Genomic DNA, 16711 nt, shown 5'->3' on the forward strand with positions numbered 1-16711 from the left:
GCCATGATTAATTCCTGCCTTTGATGACCATATAATCTAGTTGGAGAAGATAACATGCAATACCTAAACAATACTAATAGTCACTCCCAGGTGATCTGTATAGACCCGAAAGTTTGAGAAGAGCGTCAGAGCGAAGAAAGCCTGAAGACAGGGAGGCCAGTTAGGAAGCTCTTGTGATAAAATGAGGTAAGAAGTGTGGAATTTTGGCTTGTGATAGAGGAATGAAGATGAAAGGTGACTCTTTAGAATTATTCTGAAGGAGAAGATTTACAGGATATGGTGCTAAAGAAGAAAGGGAAAATATGACATGTTTTAGCTGTGAGAGTATACAAATGGAGTTGTCATAATGGAGTGAAGAACACGTGTCAGTTGAGTAGAAAGAGAAGGTATATTCTACTAAACACGTGTCAGATCTGAAGTATGACAGTGCATCCCTGGACTCGTGTCCTAGACTCTTAGGTGAAGGTGCTGTGTAAATAACTAGAAATAATGGAATGTACACCATGGGGAGCAGTAATTCAGATTAGAGATAAAGAATTAGACACTTGAGATTTTGAAGATGATTGAGGAATAAAAGGACTAAGAATCGAATTGACTTAGAAGAACTGGATTTAGTAGAGGAATGGTCATAGAGGTGGAAGCTACAGTGTGGTGTTGTAGAAGCCACTGGAAAAGAAAGGTATCCAAGATAAATGGTTGGTTAGTATGATTACTGAAGAGTTCGTTGAATTTGGCTAGAAGGTGGTAAAAGGGGAATCCCAGGTTGGGTTCTTGTATTAGTGTTCTTTTGATTCTTCTATTGCTCCTTTGTGTTGGAATATTTTTAACACCAAGGCATCCACTTGGCAATCCTGTGATGGCATTGGACTGCTAAAGTCAAAATTGAAATCATTCCTTACAGCCAGTGTCTCCTCTGAACTCTTCATCTCTTTCAGTAGCATGTCATTCTTCCTATCACTTAGGCTTCAAACCTCTGATTGACCCCGAGGGCTCCCTTCCCTCAGATGTAGGCAATCACTCTATTGGTTTCTGAGGGCTGCTGTAACAAATTACTGCAAATTATGTGGCTTAAAACATCAGAGAGGTATTGTCTCATAATCCTAGAGGTCAGAAGTCTAAAATCAAGATGCCCCTAGGACCATGCTCCTTCCAAAGGCTGGATCTGTTCCACACTTCTCTCCTAGCTGCTGGTGGATGCTAGCAATCCCTGGTGTTCTTTGGGTTGTAGGCAAATCACTTCATTCTGTGCCTGTCTTCATCTGGTGTTCTCCCTGTGTGTCTTGTCTCTGAGTCCACATTTCCCTCTTTTCATAAGTATACCAGTCATATTGGATTTAGGGGTACTTAATCCAGTATAACCTCATCTGAACTTGATTATATCTGTAAAGACCCTTTTTCTAGGTAAGGTCACTCTGGAGTGTTTTACCAACAGCCAATTTTCTAATTCTTTGGACACCAGCTAGGTGGGTGTCCAGCGGTGCAGTTTAATTCTGACACTACATCAGATTCCACAAGTTAAAGGGTTCAGTCTCACAAGACTGCCCGATGTCGGATGCCAGGTCCCAGGCCACTTGTACTTCTGACCAACTGGCTATCAATTGGGGGTTCCCATGACCCCCTCCTCAGGTTTGATGATTTTCTGGAATAGCTCACTGAACCCAGGAAAACATTTTACTTACATTTACTAGTTTATTATAAAGGACACAGCTCAAGAACAGCCAAATGGAAGAGGTGCATAGGGCAAGGTATGGAAGGGGAAGCATGGAAACTCCATGCCCTCTGAATGTACCATCCTCCTAGCTAATCAATGTGATCACTAATCTGAGTACTTCTGGGTCTTGTTGAAAAGTTTTTATAGAGATCCATCTCCAGTCCCCCTTTCCTCTGAGAAGTGGAGAATGGGGAGTAGGGGGATGCGGCTGAAAGTTCCCACTCTTTTATCACTTGGTCTTTCGCATGACAACCCCATTTTGAGTTTTTTAGGGGCCCGGACCAGGACCAGAAGTTACCTCATTAGCATAAATGCAGGTATGATTGAAAACGCTGGTTATGAATAACAAAAGACATGCCTGTCACTCAGGAAATTCCAAGGATTTTAGGAGGTCTGTGCTAGAAACCCAGGACAAAGACCATATAAATTTTTTTTTTATTTTTAATGTTCATTTACTTATGAGAGAGAGAGAGAGAGAGAGAGAGAGAGACAGAGTGTGAGGAGGGGAGGGGCAGAGAGAGAGGGAGACATAGAATCTGAAGCAGGCTCCAGGCTTTGAGCCGTCAGCACAGAGCTGGACATGGGGCTCAAACCCACAAACCGTGAGATCATGACCTGAGCTGAAGTCGGATGCTTAACCGACTGAGTAACCCAGGAGCCCCAAATAAATTTCTTTTTATATCATAGTCACATTCTGAGGTTCTCCAGGGACATGAATATTTGGGAGACACTCTTCAACCCAGTACAGTCACGAGGGCCTGTGAATTCTTTCTTTACAATGTGTCTTGCATTTTTTTTCCCTCACCTCATTTCTTTTTATTCCTGTTGCTAACGTCCTAGCTGAGGCTGTATCTTCTGCAAGGTTTCACTGTATTCATTTAGCCATATTCAACAAATTCATTGAGTGTCTACTATGTACCAGGTAGTTTTGTTCACTGGAATACAGAAATAGAGACTGTGCTGAGGAGCTTACATTGTAGTGGGTGGGTGACAGAGTAAAGAAACTAGTATTTGTCAGGTGGAGATGTGTGCTAAGGAGAAAACTAAAGAGAATGCCTTTTAAATAGGTAATCAGGGAAGATTTCTCTGATTAAGGTAACAATGAGCAGAGACCTGAAGAAAAGGAAGGGGAATGCCATGTTTTATATATGGGGGGATAATGTTCCAGACAGAATAGCAAGTGAGAGAGAGAGGCAAAAGTCTGCTTGGTATGTTGAAGGAATACAAGGAGAGAGAACTAGGTAGCTGGAATGGAGAGAAGTAGTGAGGCCTGATGATGTTTTTATTCTTTGGTTTTTATTCTTTGGTTTTTATTCTGAATGTGATGGGAACACACTGGAGAGTTCTAAATTGAAAAATAATATAATCTGCATTATATTTTAGAAGACCCTCTGGCTGTTGTGTAGAGAGACAAAGAGGACTCGGGAAGACCACTTTTTAGTAGTCCAGGGTGAAAGATGATGGTGACTTGGAATAGAGAACTTGTTGTGGAATGGTGGTCAGATTCTGTATATATTTTTAAAGTAGAGTTTACAATAGTTGTCGGGCAGGAAAAATACAAATCAAAGATGCCTAAGATGTTGAGTATGAGTGCTTAGTTAAAATAGAGTGGGAAAAACTTTAGAAGGAACAGGTTTGGCAGTAAAATAAAGATGCTTTTGTTGGACATGTTAACTCTTTGAGATACCCAATTAGACTTCCACAGGAAATGTTCAGTAGTCTGGTGGATACATGAATCAGGAGTTCAGGGAGGAAGACTGGACTAGAAATAAAGACTTGGGAGCCATCATCACATAAATGGTATTGAAAGCAAAGGGATTAAATGAGGTCACCTAGAAAGTAAAGGAAGAGTGAGGATTGAACTTTGAGGAATTTTGAAGTTGAGAAGAAAAGGAGGAAACTGAGAAGGACTGGCCAGGATGGTAGGAGAACCAAGAAGGTACTGGATGCCAAGTGAAGAAAAGTGCTTCAAGAAAGATCAACTGTATTGAATGACATTGAGAATAAGATGATAAAATAGCAATATGAAGACTAGGAATTCATTTGGCTTTTTAGCGATTGTTGGTGGCTTGTCAAGAGTTGTTTGTGTGGAATAGAAGGAATACAAGCCAGATTGAAGTGGAAGATAGAGTTTGTCTAAGGGATTTTGTTGTAAAGAACAGGGAACTGGGGTGATTGCTAGGGAGGGTTGTGAGATCAAAGAGTTCTTTTAAGGGTGGGGTGAATTATAGAGTGATTCAGTAGCAAGGGGAAAATTGATGATGCAGAAGAAAGGGGGGCACTTACAGGGATAATATTCTTTAAAAAAATTTTTTTTTCAACGTTTTTATTTATTTTTGGGACAGAGAGAGACGGAGCATGAACGGGGGAGGGGCAGAGAGAGAGGGAGACACAGAATCGGAAGCAGGCTCCAGGCTCCGAGCCATCAGCCCAGAGCCCGACGCGGGGCTCGAACTCACGGACCGCGAGATCGTGACCTGGCTGAAGTCGGATGCTTAACCGACTGCGCCACCCAGGCGCCCCTCAGGGATAATATTCTTTAGCAGCAATTCAGAGGTGGAAGGCATAAGAACACAGTGTATCTATTATACCTGGAAAAAAGGCAAAATATATGTTTATAAATTTCTGATAAATCGATAGATGTGTGGAAATTTTCTCCTGATGCTACAGTTTTCTCAGTGCAAAAAAGAATCTGGGTCTTTGGCTCAGATTGTGAAGAGTGCAGGTGTCAGAGATCTGAGGAGACATAATAAGTTGTGAAGGAATGTAAGAGTTTGGGAGAGTGATTAGATGAGGGAAATTAGAAGGACTGTCAGGTGACACAGTGCACAGTTGTGTGTGTGTTTGCTGACTTCATTTAGTTGCATAGGTCCAGGCATGCAGTCTAGTTGTATTTAATAAGGGTCTGAGTTTTTCCAGGTGAGTTTGAAGAAGAGGGAGACTTGGGTCAAGGTAATGAGAATGTATGCAAAGAAATGATTATAGAGATAGAGGCTAAGGCATTCATTGGGTCTTTTAGTCAACTAACCAGCCAGTGTTTTTCCTGCATTCTAGCTATTTCCTGGCAAGTGAAAGTGCTCAGTACATGGTTGGTTGTTTTACAGAGATGAGGATGAGGACAGCATTGTCCTGAACCCTGTCTTCAAGCTTATCTCCAGATGTGCCTTGTAAGAGGCAAACTTTGGAGTCTGTCACATACACTGATGCTGTATCAGACTTCTCAAAACAATGTCTTTTCCTTATCAGTCCCTTGCTGGAGAACCTTCAGGCAAATCCACATCCCTGCAGTAGTACCCATTTTCCCTATTTCATTTCTTATCCATTCTGCAAAGCCCTTCCTCATGATTTGGTACTTATTGACTGGAATTCCCTTCAGAAGTCCCTATATTTTGAATTACTTATAGTTAATATAGGGCCCAATTGAATGTGCACTCTGTGTGTGTATATATGTATGTGTGTGTATATACTTGATTAAGATTTGGTGATGAAAGAAAAAATTTTGTATTACAGTTTAAATGAACAATAAAAATGGAGAAAAACAACCAGATTTTAAGATTGCAAGTTTATACAATCATACAGTAATGAAATATTAAGCATTTCCATCTGTAAAATGTCTACTGGGGTGCCTGGGTGGCTCAGTCAGTTAAGCATTTTACTCTTGATTTTGGCTCAGGTCATTATCTCACAGTTCTTGAGTTCAAGCTCCGTGTTCACACTGTCAGTGTGGAACCTGCTTGGGATTCTCTCTCTCTCCCCATCCTTGCCCCACTTTTACTCTCGCTCTCTCTCTCAAAATAAATAAACTTAAAAAAAAATGCTACTAATTGAACTAAAATACCTAAAAGGAGCATATGCTTTTGATAATGACAAACTAGGAAATATGTGGGTCAACTCTCCATATGAAAACTAGAAGAATCAGACAAAGTATTTTAAAAAAAAACATCTCCATGGAAGGCAGTGAAGAATTAGGAGGCCAAGCTCCTGGAGAGGTGAGAAATTGAGAGAGGTGAGCATGGCATGTGAGGTTACTTTTTCCTTAGAGGAAACTGCTGATTCTAGAAGAGGGAGTTGAGAGGCTGAGAAGTGAAGCAAGCTTTTGACAACTTCACAGAGCTTGGGGAACAAAAATTGGAATTCAGAATCTGCCGGAGAGAGGATCTCAGATCCAAGTATGCTAGTGCTTTGGGTTGGGACACTGAAGGGGAGGGATTTATGTTTAGACTAAGAATGAAAAAATAGCCTGGCCCTTGCAAGTATTGAAGTGTAGCTTTACATAATGTCAGTCCTTATAATCAGATTAAATATACCCAAATTGTTAGTGTTTGTAGCTGCCTGCAAGAAACAAATGTAAATCTACTTTAAGGGAAAACAACATTATAGACTTTATTTCCACAGTTTTTAAATATATAACAAAAAATTTAAAATAGGCATAAATAAATAAAATATAATAAATAATAAAAATATCACTACATACCTATTAGAATGGCTAAAATCTGAAACACTGACTGTACCAAATCCTGCAAAGATACGGAACAAATAGGAGCTCTCCTTCGTTGTGTGGAATCGGAACATGGTACAGCCATTTTGGAATACACTCTGGTAGTTTCTTACAAAGGTAGACTTAGTCAAACCACACCATCTGGTAATCATGCTCCTGGATATTTATTCAAATGTGTCGAAAACTTATGTTCACACACACACAAAAACACAGAAACTTGGAAGTAAGCAAGATGTTCTTCAGTAGATGAATGGATTAAAAAAAAAGACTGTGCTACATCCATACAATGGATATTTTTATTTAGTGATAAAAAGAAATGAGCTGTCAAGCCATGCAAAGACATGGCAGAATCTTAAGCACATATTGCTAAATGAAGGAAACCAGTCTGAAAAGACTATATACTGTATAATTCCTATATACTATATGACATTCTGGAAAAGGCAAAACTATGGAGACAGAAAAAAATGCCAGTGGTTGCCAGGGGTTGTGGGAGTAGGGATGAATAGGTAGAGAACAGGAAGTTTTGTAGGGCTGTGAAACTACTCAATATAATATCATAATAGTGGATACATGACATCATGCATTTGGGAAAAAACCCTGTAGAACTGTACAACACAAAGAGTGAAACTTAATGTCAACTGTGGACTTTAGTTCATAATAATGTTTCAAAATTGGCTCATTAATTTTAATAAATGTACCACACCCATGTAAGATGTTAATAGTATAGAGGAAACTGTGAAAGGGGGACTATGTGGGAACTCTATACTTCCTGTTAAATTTTTCTGTAAACCTAAAGCTGCTCCAACTATTTATAAATCATCATCATACCGGCTACATGAGGAAATAAGATAACATCGAAAATCAAGAGAAATAACAACCAATATAAACAGACTCCCCATAGGGAATCTGGGAAATGGAATTATCAGATGCATACTTTAAAATTATATGCTTAGAAAACAACAGAAAAAGCTTGACAATTCCTCCAGAAAACAAAACTGTTAAATAAATGGCAGGTTTACAACTAATACACAATAATTGAATTATGAACTTAGTGGATAGATTTAACTGCGAACATCATCATCATCATCATCATCATCATCTTCAAGGTATTACCAGAAATCAGTGAAACAAAATATATAATAGAGAAAATTAAAAATGCCAAGAGCTGATTTAAAAAAAAAAAGATTGGTAAAATTGATAGAGCCTTAGATTCATTTTTTCCTAACTGCTCACAAAATAGGTAGGTATGCAGGTAAACACAGATGCACAATACGATGAATGGAGAAGGGGTATCACTATATTTCTTTTTCTTTTTTTTTTTTAAGATTGTATTTTTAAGTAATCTGTACACTCAACGACGTGGGGCTTAAATTTACAACCCTGAGATCAAGAGTTGCATGCTCTACTGACTAAGCCAGGCAGGGCAGCCCCTCTTATAGATAGTAAAACAACAAGAATATTTTAAAAATACCTGTGCAGTTTAGATGAAGTGAACAAATTCTTTGAAGAACATCTTAACAAAACCAATATAGGAAGAATTAGGTAATCTGAATAGTCCAGTATCTGTTAAGAAAATGGAATCCTTGGGGTGCTTGGGTGGCTCAGTTGGTTAAGCGTCCAACTTTGGCTCAGGTCATGATCTCACTACTCATGAGTTCAAGTCCTGCATCGGCCTCTGTGCTGACAGCTCAGAGCCTGGAGCCTGCTTCAGATTCTGTGTCTCCCTCTCTATGCCCCTCCCCTGCTCATGTTCTCTCTCTCTCTCTCTCTCTCTCTCTCTCTCTCTCTCTCTCTCTCCCTGTCTCTCAAATATAAAATAAAACATTAAAAAAAGAAAGAAAGAAAGAAAATGGAATCCTTAATTTAAAACCTCTGCAGGGAAAATGCCTGGCTCATTTGGCTTCACTGATAAATTCTTCCACATACTAAAGGAAGAAATATTACCATTCTTAACACAAACTTTCCCAGAAAATAGAAAAGAAAGGAAAACATCCCCACTTGTTTTATAAGGTTAGAGCCCAACATAGCCATTATAAAAAAAGAGATACCATAAACAAATATACAAGTCTTAAATATTAACAAACTGAATCCCATGATGTATAAAAATTGTAATATATCATGAAATGTAAGTAAGGTTTATTCTAGGAATGTAAGGTAGCTTAATATTCAAAATTGATTACTATAAGTCAACACTGTAATGGAACAAAAAAAAAACTATTGTGATCTTAACAGACACATAAAAATAATTTGACAAAATTTAACACCCTTTCATGATAAACTCATTAAAATAGGAATAGAAGGGATTTTTGTACCTATAAAAGTCCTACATCTAACATCATACTTATTGATTAAATATTTAATGCTTCCCTCCACCCATCCAAGTTCAGGAACAAAGCAAGTGTGTTCATTATCACCATTTTTTTTTTTTTTTAACATTTTATTGGAGGTGCTGGCTAGTATAATAAGACAAGGAAAGGAAATAAAAGATTTATAAAGATTGGAAAGGAGGAAGTAAAATTGTTATTCACAGATGACATAATTGTGTATGAATAAAAATACAAATCTATCAACCTGTTAATATGTACAATTTAAAAATTGCTGGAAAAAAGGTCAAGTAACAGTTATTTTTTTTGGTTATCCTATTATTTCTAGCAATTCTATGAATAATAACTAAATTTACTCATGTGAATCCATTTTGCTATGCTTGCCTTCTTAGGCTATTACAACGTTTAACAACCTTTTTTTTTGAAGTATAATTGACATATACATGTCAACTTCAGCTGGACAACATAATGATTTGATGTTTTTATCTATTGTGGAATGATCACAATAAATGAGTCTAGTTAATATCCATCGCCATACATGTTAAAAAAAAAAGCCCTTTTTTTCCCTCATGATGAGATCTTTTAAGATTTACTCTTTTAGCAACTTCCAAATACACAACACAGTATAGTTACCATGCTGTACATTACATCCCTGGAACTTTATAACTAAAGGTTTTATCTCCTGACTTCCTTCACCCATTTTGTCCACCCCTTGTGTCCTGCCTTTGGCAACCACCAATTTTTTTTTCTTTTTTCTTTTGTTATTTGTTTTAACATTTATTTATTTTTGAGAGACAGAGTGAGACAGAGCATGAGTGGGGGAAGGGCAGAGAGAGAGGGTTACACAGAATCCAAAGCAGGTTCCAGGCTCTGAGCTGTCAGCACAGAGCCTGACGCAGGGCTTGAACTCATGGACCCCGAGATCATGACCTGAGCTGAAGTTGGCCGCTCAACTGACTGAGCCACACAGGTGCCCCTCAAGTTCTTCTTTATGTCTTTGAGCTTGTTCATTTGCTTGTGTGTTTGTTTAGATTCTCCATATAAGTGAGGTTATACAGCATTTTTTCTTTCTCTGCTTGCCATTATGCCTTTAAGGTCCATCCATACTGTCACAGATAACAAGATTTCTTTTTTATGACTGAATCATATTCCATTGTGTATAAGTTGCTAGGTCCTATGGTAGTTCTATTTTTAATTTTTTGAGGAATCACCCTACTATTTTCCATAGTGGCTGTATCATATATTGCTGGTGGGCATGTAATTAATAGAACCACTTTAGAAAACTGGCAGTATTAGGGTACCTGGGTGACTCAGTCAGTTAAGTGTCTGACTTCGGCTCAGGTCATGATCTCACGGTCCGTGAGTTCGAGCTCTGCGATGGGCTCTGTGCTGACAGCTTGGAGCCTGGAGCCTGCTTTGGATTCTCTGTCTCCCTCTCTCTCTCAGACCCTCCCCTGCTCATGCTCTGTCTCTCTCTGTCTCAAAAATAAATAAACATTAAAAAAATTTAAAAACAACAACAACAACTAGCAGTATTTACTAAAGCTGTGACTCACTCCTGAGTATATACTCAAGAGAAATGAGTACATATATCCACCAAAAACATGTTTAGGAATGTTCATAGAAACTTTATTCAGATTAAATTAAAATTAAAACAACTCTAATTTTCATCAAAAGAGAATGGATAAGTTGTATATTTATAATATGGATGACAACATAACAATGGAAAATAACTGTGCCATACAATACAATGGCTTAGTCAATTAGACAACATATTGAACAAACAAACCCATATACAGAAGAGTATATAGTATGATTGCTTTTTTTTTTTTTTTTTTGATATGGGTAGATTGGTGGATAACAGAGTCCTAAACTACCTGTAAACATATAAGTATATACTTATGTTAAGGACGGAAGAGTAGTTCCTTTGCCAGGGTAGAAAGTGGGAGGCAGGAGGCAACCTTTTAGGGTGCTGGAGGATGGCAAGCAATGGGAAGCATGAGAAAGAATGCCCAGTGCAGTATTATTTCTCAACTGGAAATAACTCAGATGGCCCTCAGTGGTAGACTGGGTAGATATATTAAACTATGTGATATTCGTAAGTACAATACAACATGTGGCAATGAACTATTCCTGTAAGCAATAACATGAGTAAATCTCACAATCTGAGTGAAAGAAAAGCCATTTGTAAAACAGTTGAAAAAGACTATGATTCTGTTCAGATGAAGTTCAAAAATGGCAAAATTAGCTTTTGAAGTAAATTGGTTACCTTTTCAGAGGACAGAAGGGAATAGAGATTGAAAGGAGGAAGGGTAGGGGCACTTGTGGTATGGCCATGCTCTTGACCTATGAGGTAACAGTATCAGCATTTGCTTTGTGGTTTCGCATTTTGCTCTATATTTACATTCTGTGCATACCTGAAAGGTCTTATAGCTACTAAGTGAGTTGCAACATTTATATGTATTTTCCTGTAAAAAAAAAAAATAGCCTCTTGACAAAAATGAAAAAATAATTTTTTAATATACTACTTTTGCATTATACACTGATTTTTCCATATTAGAAAATTTTCCCTATGTAAAGTTTAAGTTTTTTTCTTTTTAATATTTAAAAAGGCATATTTTCAAACTGAGACGCATCCATAATCTAAGCTTTCTGATCTTTTGCTGCTTTGGTAGCAATTTATCAATGGTAAGCATGCTTTTAATTTTTAATTTTTAGTTCTTTTTAAAAACACATATCTTTGGGGAAAATAAAGAACTCGTGATTCCTTATCAGGAGACAGGCAAGCTCATTAGTAAAATTTGACTCCTTCCTTTTTTAGATACTTTATTTGCAGCAGTTTAGTTATTGATTCGCATTTTCTGGTTAGGCATTCATATTTGTACATCTGAAGCTTATTATCTTTGCAATTTTCAATGAGAATCCTATCTATTAATCTTTTTTCTTCTAGTATTCACTGAAAATACTTATCTCTAAGTAAAATTTCTTGTTGAGTAAAACATTCTCTCTATATTTTGTTCAAATAGGAGATTTTGTATTAATGTACTTGTCCATATTGTTTCTTTTTTTCTAGAGAAAATCCCTTCATGAAAACAAATTGAAGAGACTGCAGGAGAAAGTAGAAATCTTAGAGGCAAAGAGAGAAGAATTAGAAACAGAAAACCAGGTGTTAAATAGGTACTGTGTTTGTATAAATACATATCCCATGTAGTGACTTTAATATTATAGAGCTTTGATTCTGAGTATAATGCACTTTGTTTTCTTTCAAACTATATGTCTAGGGGTGCCCAGGTGGCTCAGTTGGTTAAGCATCCGACTCTTGTTTTGTTTTTTTTTTTTTTTTTGAACATGTAACTAATTGTCATTTTATTTGCAATTCCCTAGAGTAACAATGTTGGGCTTTTTTTTTTTTTAATGATTAAGTTAGCTAATATGCAGTGTGTATACAGTGTAGTCTTCTTGGCTTTGGGAGTAGATTCCCATGATTCATCACTTACATACAACACCCAGTGCTCATCCTAACAAGTACCCTCCTCAATGCCCATCTTCCATTTTCCTTGGCCTCCCCCTCTCAACTCCCCACCCCCATCAACCCTCAGTTTGTTTGTTCTCTGTATTTAAGAAACTCTTATGGTTTGCCTCCCTCTCTGTTTGTAACTTATTTTTCCTTCCCTTCCCCTATGGTGTTAAGTTTCTAAAATTCCACATATGAGTGAAAACATAGGATGTATGTCTTTCTCTGACTGACTTATTACACTTAGCATAATACCTTCCAGTTCCATCCATGTTGTTGCAAGTGGCAAGATTTCATTATATTTCATCACCGAGTAGTATTCCATTATATATACATATCATGTGTTCTTTATCCATTCATCAGTTGATGGACATTTGAGCTCTTTCCATAATTCGGCTATTGTTGAAAGTGCTGCTGTAAACACTAGGGTACATGTGCACGTATGAATCAGCAGTCCTTTATCCTTTGTATAAATTCTTAGTAGTGCTATTGCTGGGTCGTTAGGGTAATGCTATTTTTAATCTTTTGAGGAACCTCCACACTATTTTCTAGAGCGGCTGTACCAGATTGCATTCCCACCAATAGTGCAAGAGGGTTACCCTCTTGGTTTTGGCTCAGGTCATGATTTCATGGTTCGTGAGTTCAAGCCTCTCATCGGGCTCCATGCTGACAGCACACAGGGCCTAATTGGGATTCTCTCTCCCTCTCTCTCTGCCTTTACCCTGCTAACATACACTCTCTCTCTCTCTCTCTAAATAAAGAAAATATATATGTTTAAAAGAATTCTTTTTCTTTTTTAATGTTTATTCTTGAGAGAGAGAGAGAGAGAGGGAGACAGACATAGAATGAGTAGGGGAGGGGCAGAGCGAGAGAGGGACACAGAATCTGAAGCAGGCTCTGTGTTCTGAGCTGTCAGCACAGAGCCTGATGCAGAGCTTGAACCCACAAGCCGTGAGATCATGACCTGAGCTGAAGTCGGGTGCTTAACCGAGCCACTCAGGCTCCCCACATTTAAAAGAATTCTAAAACTTTTTGTTATATTCCTAGTTCATTATCCTTGTTATTCATTTATTTATTTTTTTCTGGCTGAATATCCCTTCAAACCAAAACACATGCCAGGCATTTTGTTATGGTTGGGACTCATAGGAAAGGTCACTGGCTTTGGTAGCCAGGAGTGGTGTGAGTTCTTAATACTGAAACGAGATAGTTGCAACATTGCATAGTTCCCAAATGTGGCTAGAACTGTGAATCAAGATTTTTGATTTCTTGGTGTGAAAACATATTGAGCCTAAATTCTGGATTTTCATTTACGTTACAAACATAGCTAATAATCTGCATAATTAGCGTTTTTTAAACAGAGACAATTTACCTTATTGACTCAGTAGTAGTGGCATTGTAGGGCCTATTTGAAGTTAATAAAAACTTTTTGGGGTGCCTGGGTGGCTCAGTCGGTTAAGTGTCTGACTCTTGGTTTTGGCTCAGGTCATGATCTCACAGTTTGTGGGATTGAGCCCTGTGTTGGGCTCTGCACCAACAGTGCCTAACGTGCTTGGGATTCTCTCTCTTCCTCCCTCTGTCTCTCTCCCAAAATAAGTAAATAAACTTTAAAAATAAATAAATAAATAAATAAATAAATAAATAAATAAATAAATAAATATAAATTTTACAAGTTCAGCTAATTTTAGTGGTAGCCTTTCAGCATTTAGAAAGTGTCAGACTTTTCTGTAATGGAAATTGGCTGTTGATGTTTTATAATGTGCACTGGACATTCTTGAGTGTAATTATTACCAAATGGGAACAGTTGTTTTTTTAGAACACCTGAAGTTTATAGACTGTGGAGTTCATGCCAATTTCATAATACTGTGTTCCAAAGTAAGAAGCCACCAAATTCATTCTAAAACAAAATTCAATTTGCTACGTCTTCTATAACCATTAATTTTGAAATATTATCAATTCAAGATTGGGTGAGTATGGCACAGATCATCTAGACTTTTGAGTGGTTTTGAAGACTATATTTTATTACTGATGTGGTTGATGGTCAGAAAATTCATGTCCAAAAAGGTGATGATATGTAAAGGCCTGAAAAGTTACCTTTTTTATCCAAATAGTTTTCCCTAAAGTGGGTAGCTTCATCCCTGTCATTAGCAACGGTTTTAAAAATTAGGTTGAACAATATGAAATTTCATATATTTGACCATATTTTACCTATAAAAACAGCAATGTCCTAAGATTCAACGTAGTATTTTCTCTATTCCTATTTGATTCCTTCTGTAAAATAAGGCACACTTTCAGGATTCATGGGTTGGGGGAGTGGAGTGCAAGTGAAAGTAAAAGTATCAAAAGATTTTTAATCTTTGATTAATTGGCAAGTAAAACTTTAAAATGAATTGATAGCCTGCAATGCCAACAGTTATACATGTGATTAAGATGTCATGTTTCTGTTTACTTTTCTAGATAAATAGAATTTTATGTATGTATTATATACAGATAAATCTTAGAATTTTGAAGTCCTTTTCTTCCAATTTAAAATTATATTCTGTGAATCATCCTGTTTTTCAATACAGTATAACTGTATTAAAGAACAGAAACACTTTCTTTCTTTTTTAAGACAAAATGTTCCATTTGAAGAATATACAAGGCTTCAAAAAAGACTAAAGGACATACAGAGAAGACATAATGAATTTCGAAGTTTAATTTTGGTTCCTAACATACCTCCAACAGCATCCATCAATCCTTTTAGTGTTCAGTCATCAGCCATGGTTCCAGGCATGGACTTGTCGTTTCCTCCTCATATGCAGGTATGAGCATTTATGTTACAGAAAAAAAGTCACTAACATTTCTGTTAATTTTTACCTGTTTAAATTCAGAGTTAAACATTCATATCTTTCTTTACCATAGAAATTAGTGGGAGAAACAAAGTGGATTTGAATCTATTCTATCCTTTAGTGATGTTGCTAGAAGTGAAATCTACTGGGCAACTGAAAAGAAAAAACTTAATCCAAGGGTCTTTGACTCACTCAACTACTACTAAGCATTTACTAATACTCCGCACTATGCATTTTCCATATGATATTTTATTTAATCCTAATGGAAAATACTTTGAGGGAAGGGTGTTATGATTCCCAATTTATAGATAAGGAAGCTGAGTCAGAGGGGAAGTGACTTACCTAAGGTCATAGGTAATAAGTGACAGAGTTGACTATCAAATATAAATCTGATTCCAAATTCTGGGCTCGTTCTACTGTATCAGGTCCTTGAGATAGTGAAGGAATCAAATTGATTGGATGGTTTTCAAAAGATGAACTGTTAATAAGTAATTATATTTGATAATATTGTAAGCACCAAAGATTTTAGTCACTGAATTGAATCTCAGACCAAGTGCTTTATTTATAATGAATTGCTATTAAACTCCAGCCTTGTTAGAAAGTAGGCAAGTGAGTATGCCTGGGCCCTGAATTGGTATTCTTCTAATTTACTCCCTGGTGAGTTTTACACCTAGATAGGAGAACAGACTTTGTGTTTTGCTTAAGGCTAGAGCCTGAGGTGGGAGAGAAACAAGGACTAGTTAGTAGTCTAGCCCATACTGCTGTGTTCTTAGATTGCTGAAATGGTTATCCTTTCCTTGCCAGATCTTCTAGGGCCTGAGTAAAAGAGGCACCGAGGCTGTTGCCTAACAGTTCTTTTTCCAGCTATTTTTCTGGTTTTTTTGTTTTGTTTTGTTTGTTTTTCATTTTTGGTGCTTTTAAGGAGGAACAGCATCAAAGGGAACTCTCTCTACTTCGCAAAAGACTAGAAGAACTAGAAACAACACAAAGGAAGCAACTAGAGGAACTTGGATCTCCTGGGGAATGATGTTCATGGAAAAAAGATCAAAAGGGATGAAATCACTGTGACTCAATAAAGCTTGAAGTTTTAACGTATGTGGCATTTAGATACTGTATTCCTGTTTGCCAGAACATTTGTGCCTCAAGAAAAGGTACCAGCTACATGATACATTGCATCAGTGTCAGGACTTTAGGATTATACCCAGGATAAGTGAAACATTAAAACCCCTTCAGAGATGTTTATTGACAACTCTTTTGAGAATGTTAGAAAAGAAAAAAAAAATTAGAGAATCAAGTTGTTAAATTATTTTATTAATTTCACTTGTTGAATTTTTTTTTTTTTTTTGGCATTTTACCTGGAATATGCCCATGTTTGATTCCTTCTGCCACTTTGAGATGCTTGGCAGTAACGGGCAGTAAACGTTCTGCAGTTTACCGTATACAAGAGGTCTAAACCTCGTTCTGGAAAAAAAAGAAAAAAGTTTAAAGGCAGCATTAAAAAACAAAACTTCGGGACGCCTTGGTGGCTCTGTCAGTTAAGCGTCCAACTCTTGATTTCAGCTTGGGTCGTGATCTCACTGTTAGTGAGTTCGAGCTCTTCATTGGGCTCTGTAGTAACAGTGTGGAGCCCGCTTGGGATTCTCTCTCTCAAAAAAAAAAAAAAAAAAAGCAAACAAACGTTAAGACGTGTAAATATACAATGCTACCATTCTAAAAGCTGTGTGCATATAATTAAAGAACTTACTAAATATTTTTCTACATTGTCTTTTAATTTTGAGCATACACTCGGTATTTAGCAATGTAGAAAAATCTCAATGTTATTTTCTATTCTAACTGAAA

General features: G+C 37.1%; 1 protein-coding gene across 5 annotated transcripts in view; it reads left to right on the plus strand.

Moving 5' to 3' along the window:
• Positions 1–16335, plus strand: part of CEP83 (centrosomal protein 83) — a 123596-nt gene extending 107261 nt beyond the window's left edge. For all 5 annotated transcript variants that reach the window (XM_040491225.1, XM_040491224.1, XM_040491223.1 and 2 more), the window contains 3 exons: positions 11607–11710; positions 14656–14845; positions 15795–16335. In XM_040491225.1, coding sequence (XP_040347159.1) covers positions 11607–11710; positions 14656–14845; positions 15795–15899 — 399 coding nt within the window. In that variant the 3' untranslated portion in view covers positions 15900–16335. The remainder of the gene's footprint in view (positions 1–11606; positions 11711–14655; positions 14846–15794) is intronic.
• Positions 16336–16711: the final 376 nt, after the last annotated feature.

Source organism: Herpailurus yagouaroundi, unplaced genomic scaffold (assembly GCF_014898765.1).
Source record: "Herpailurus yagouaroundi ecotype Mexico unplaced genomic scaffold, PumYag 182, whole genome shotgun sequence".
In the NCBI taxonomy this organism is placed as follows: domain Eukaryota; kingdom Metazoa; phylum Chordata; class Mammalia; order Carnivora; family Felidae; genus Herpailurus; species Herpailurus yagouaroundi.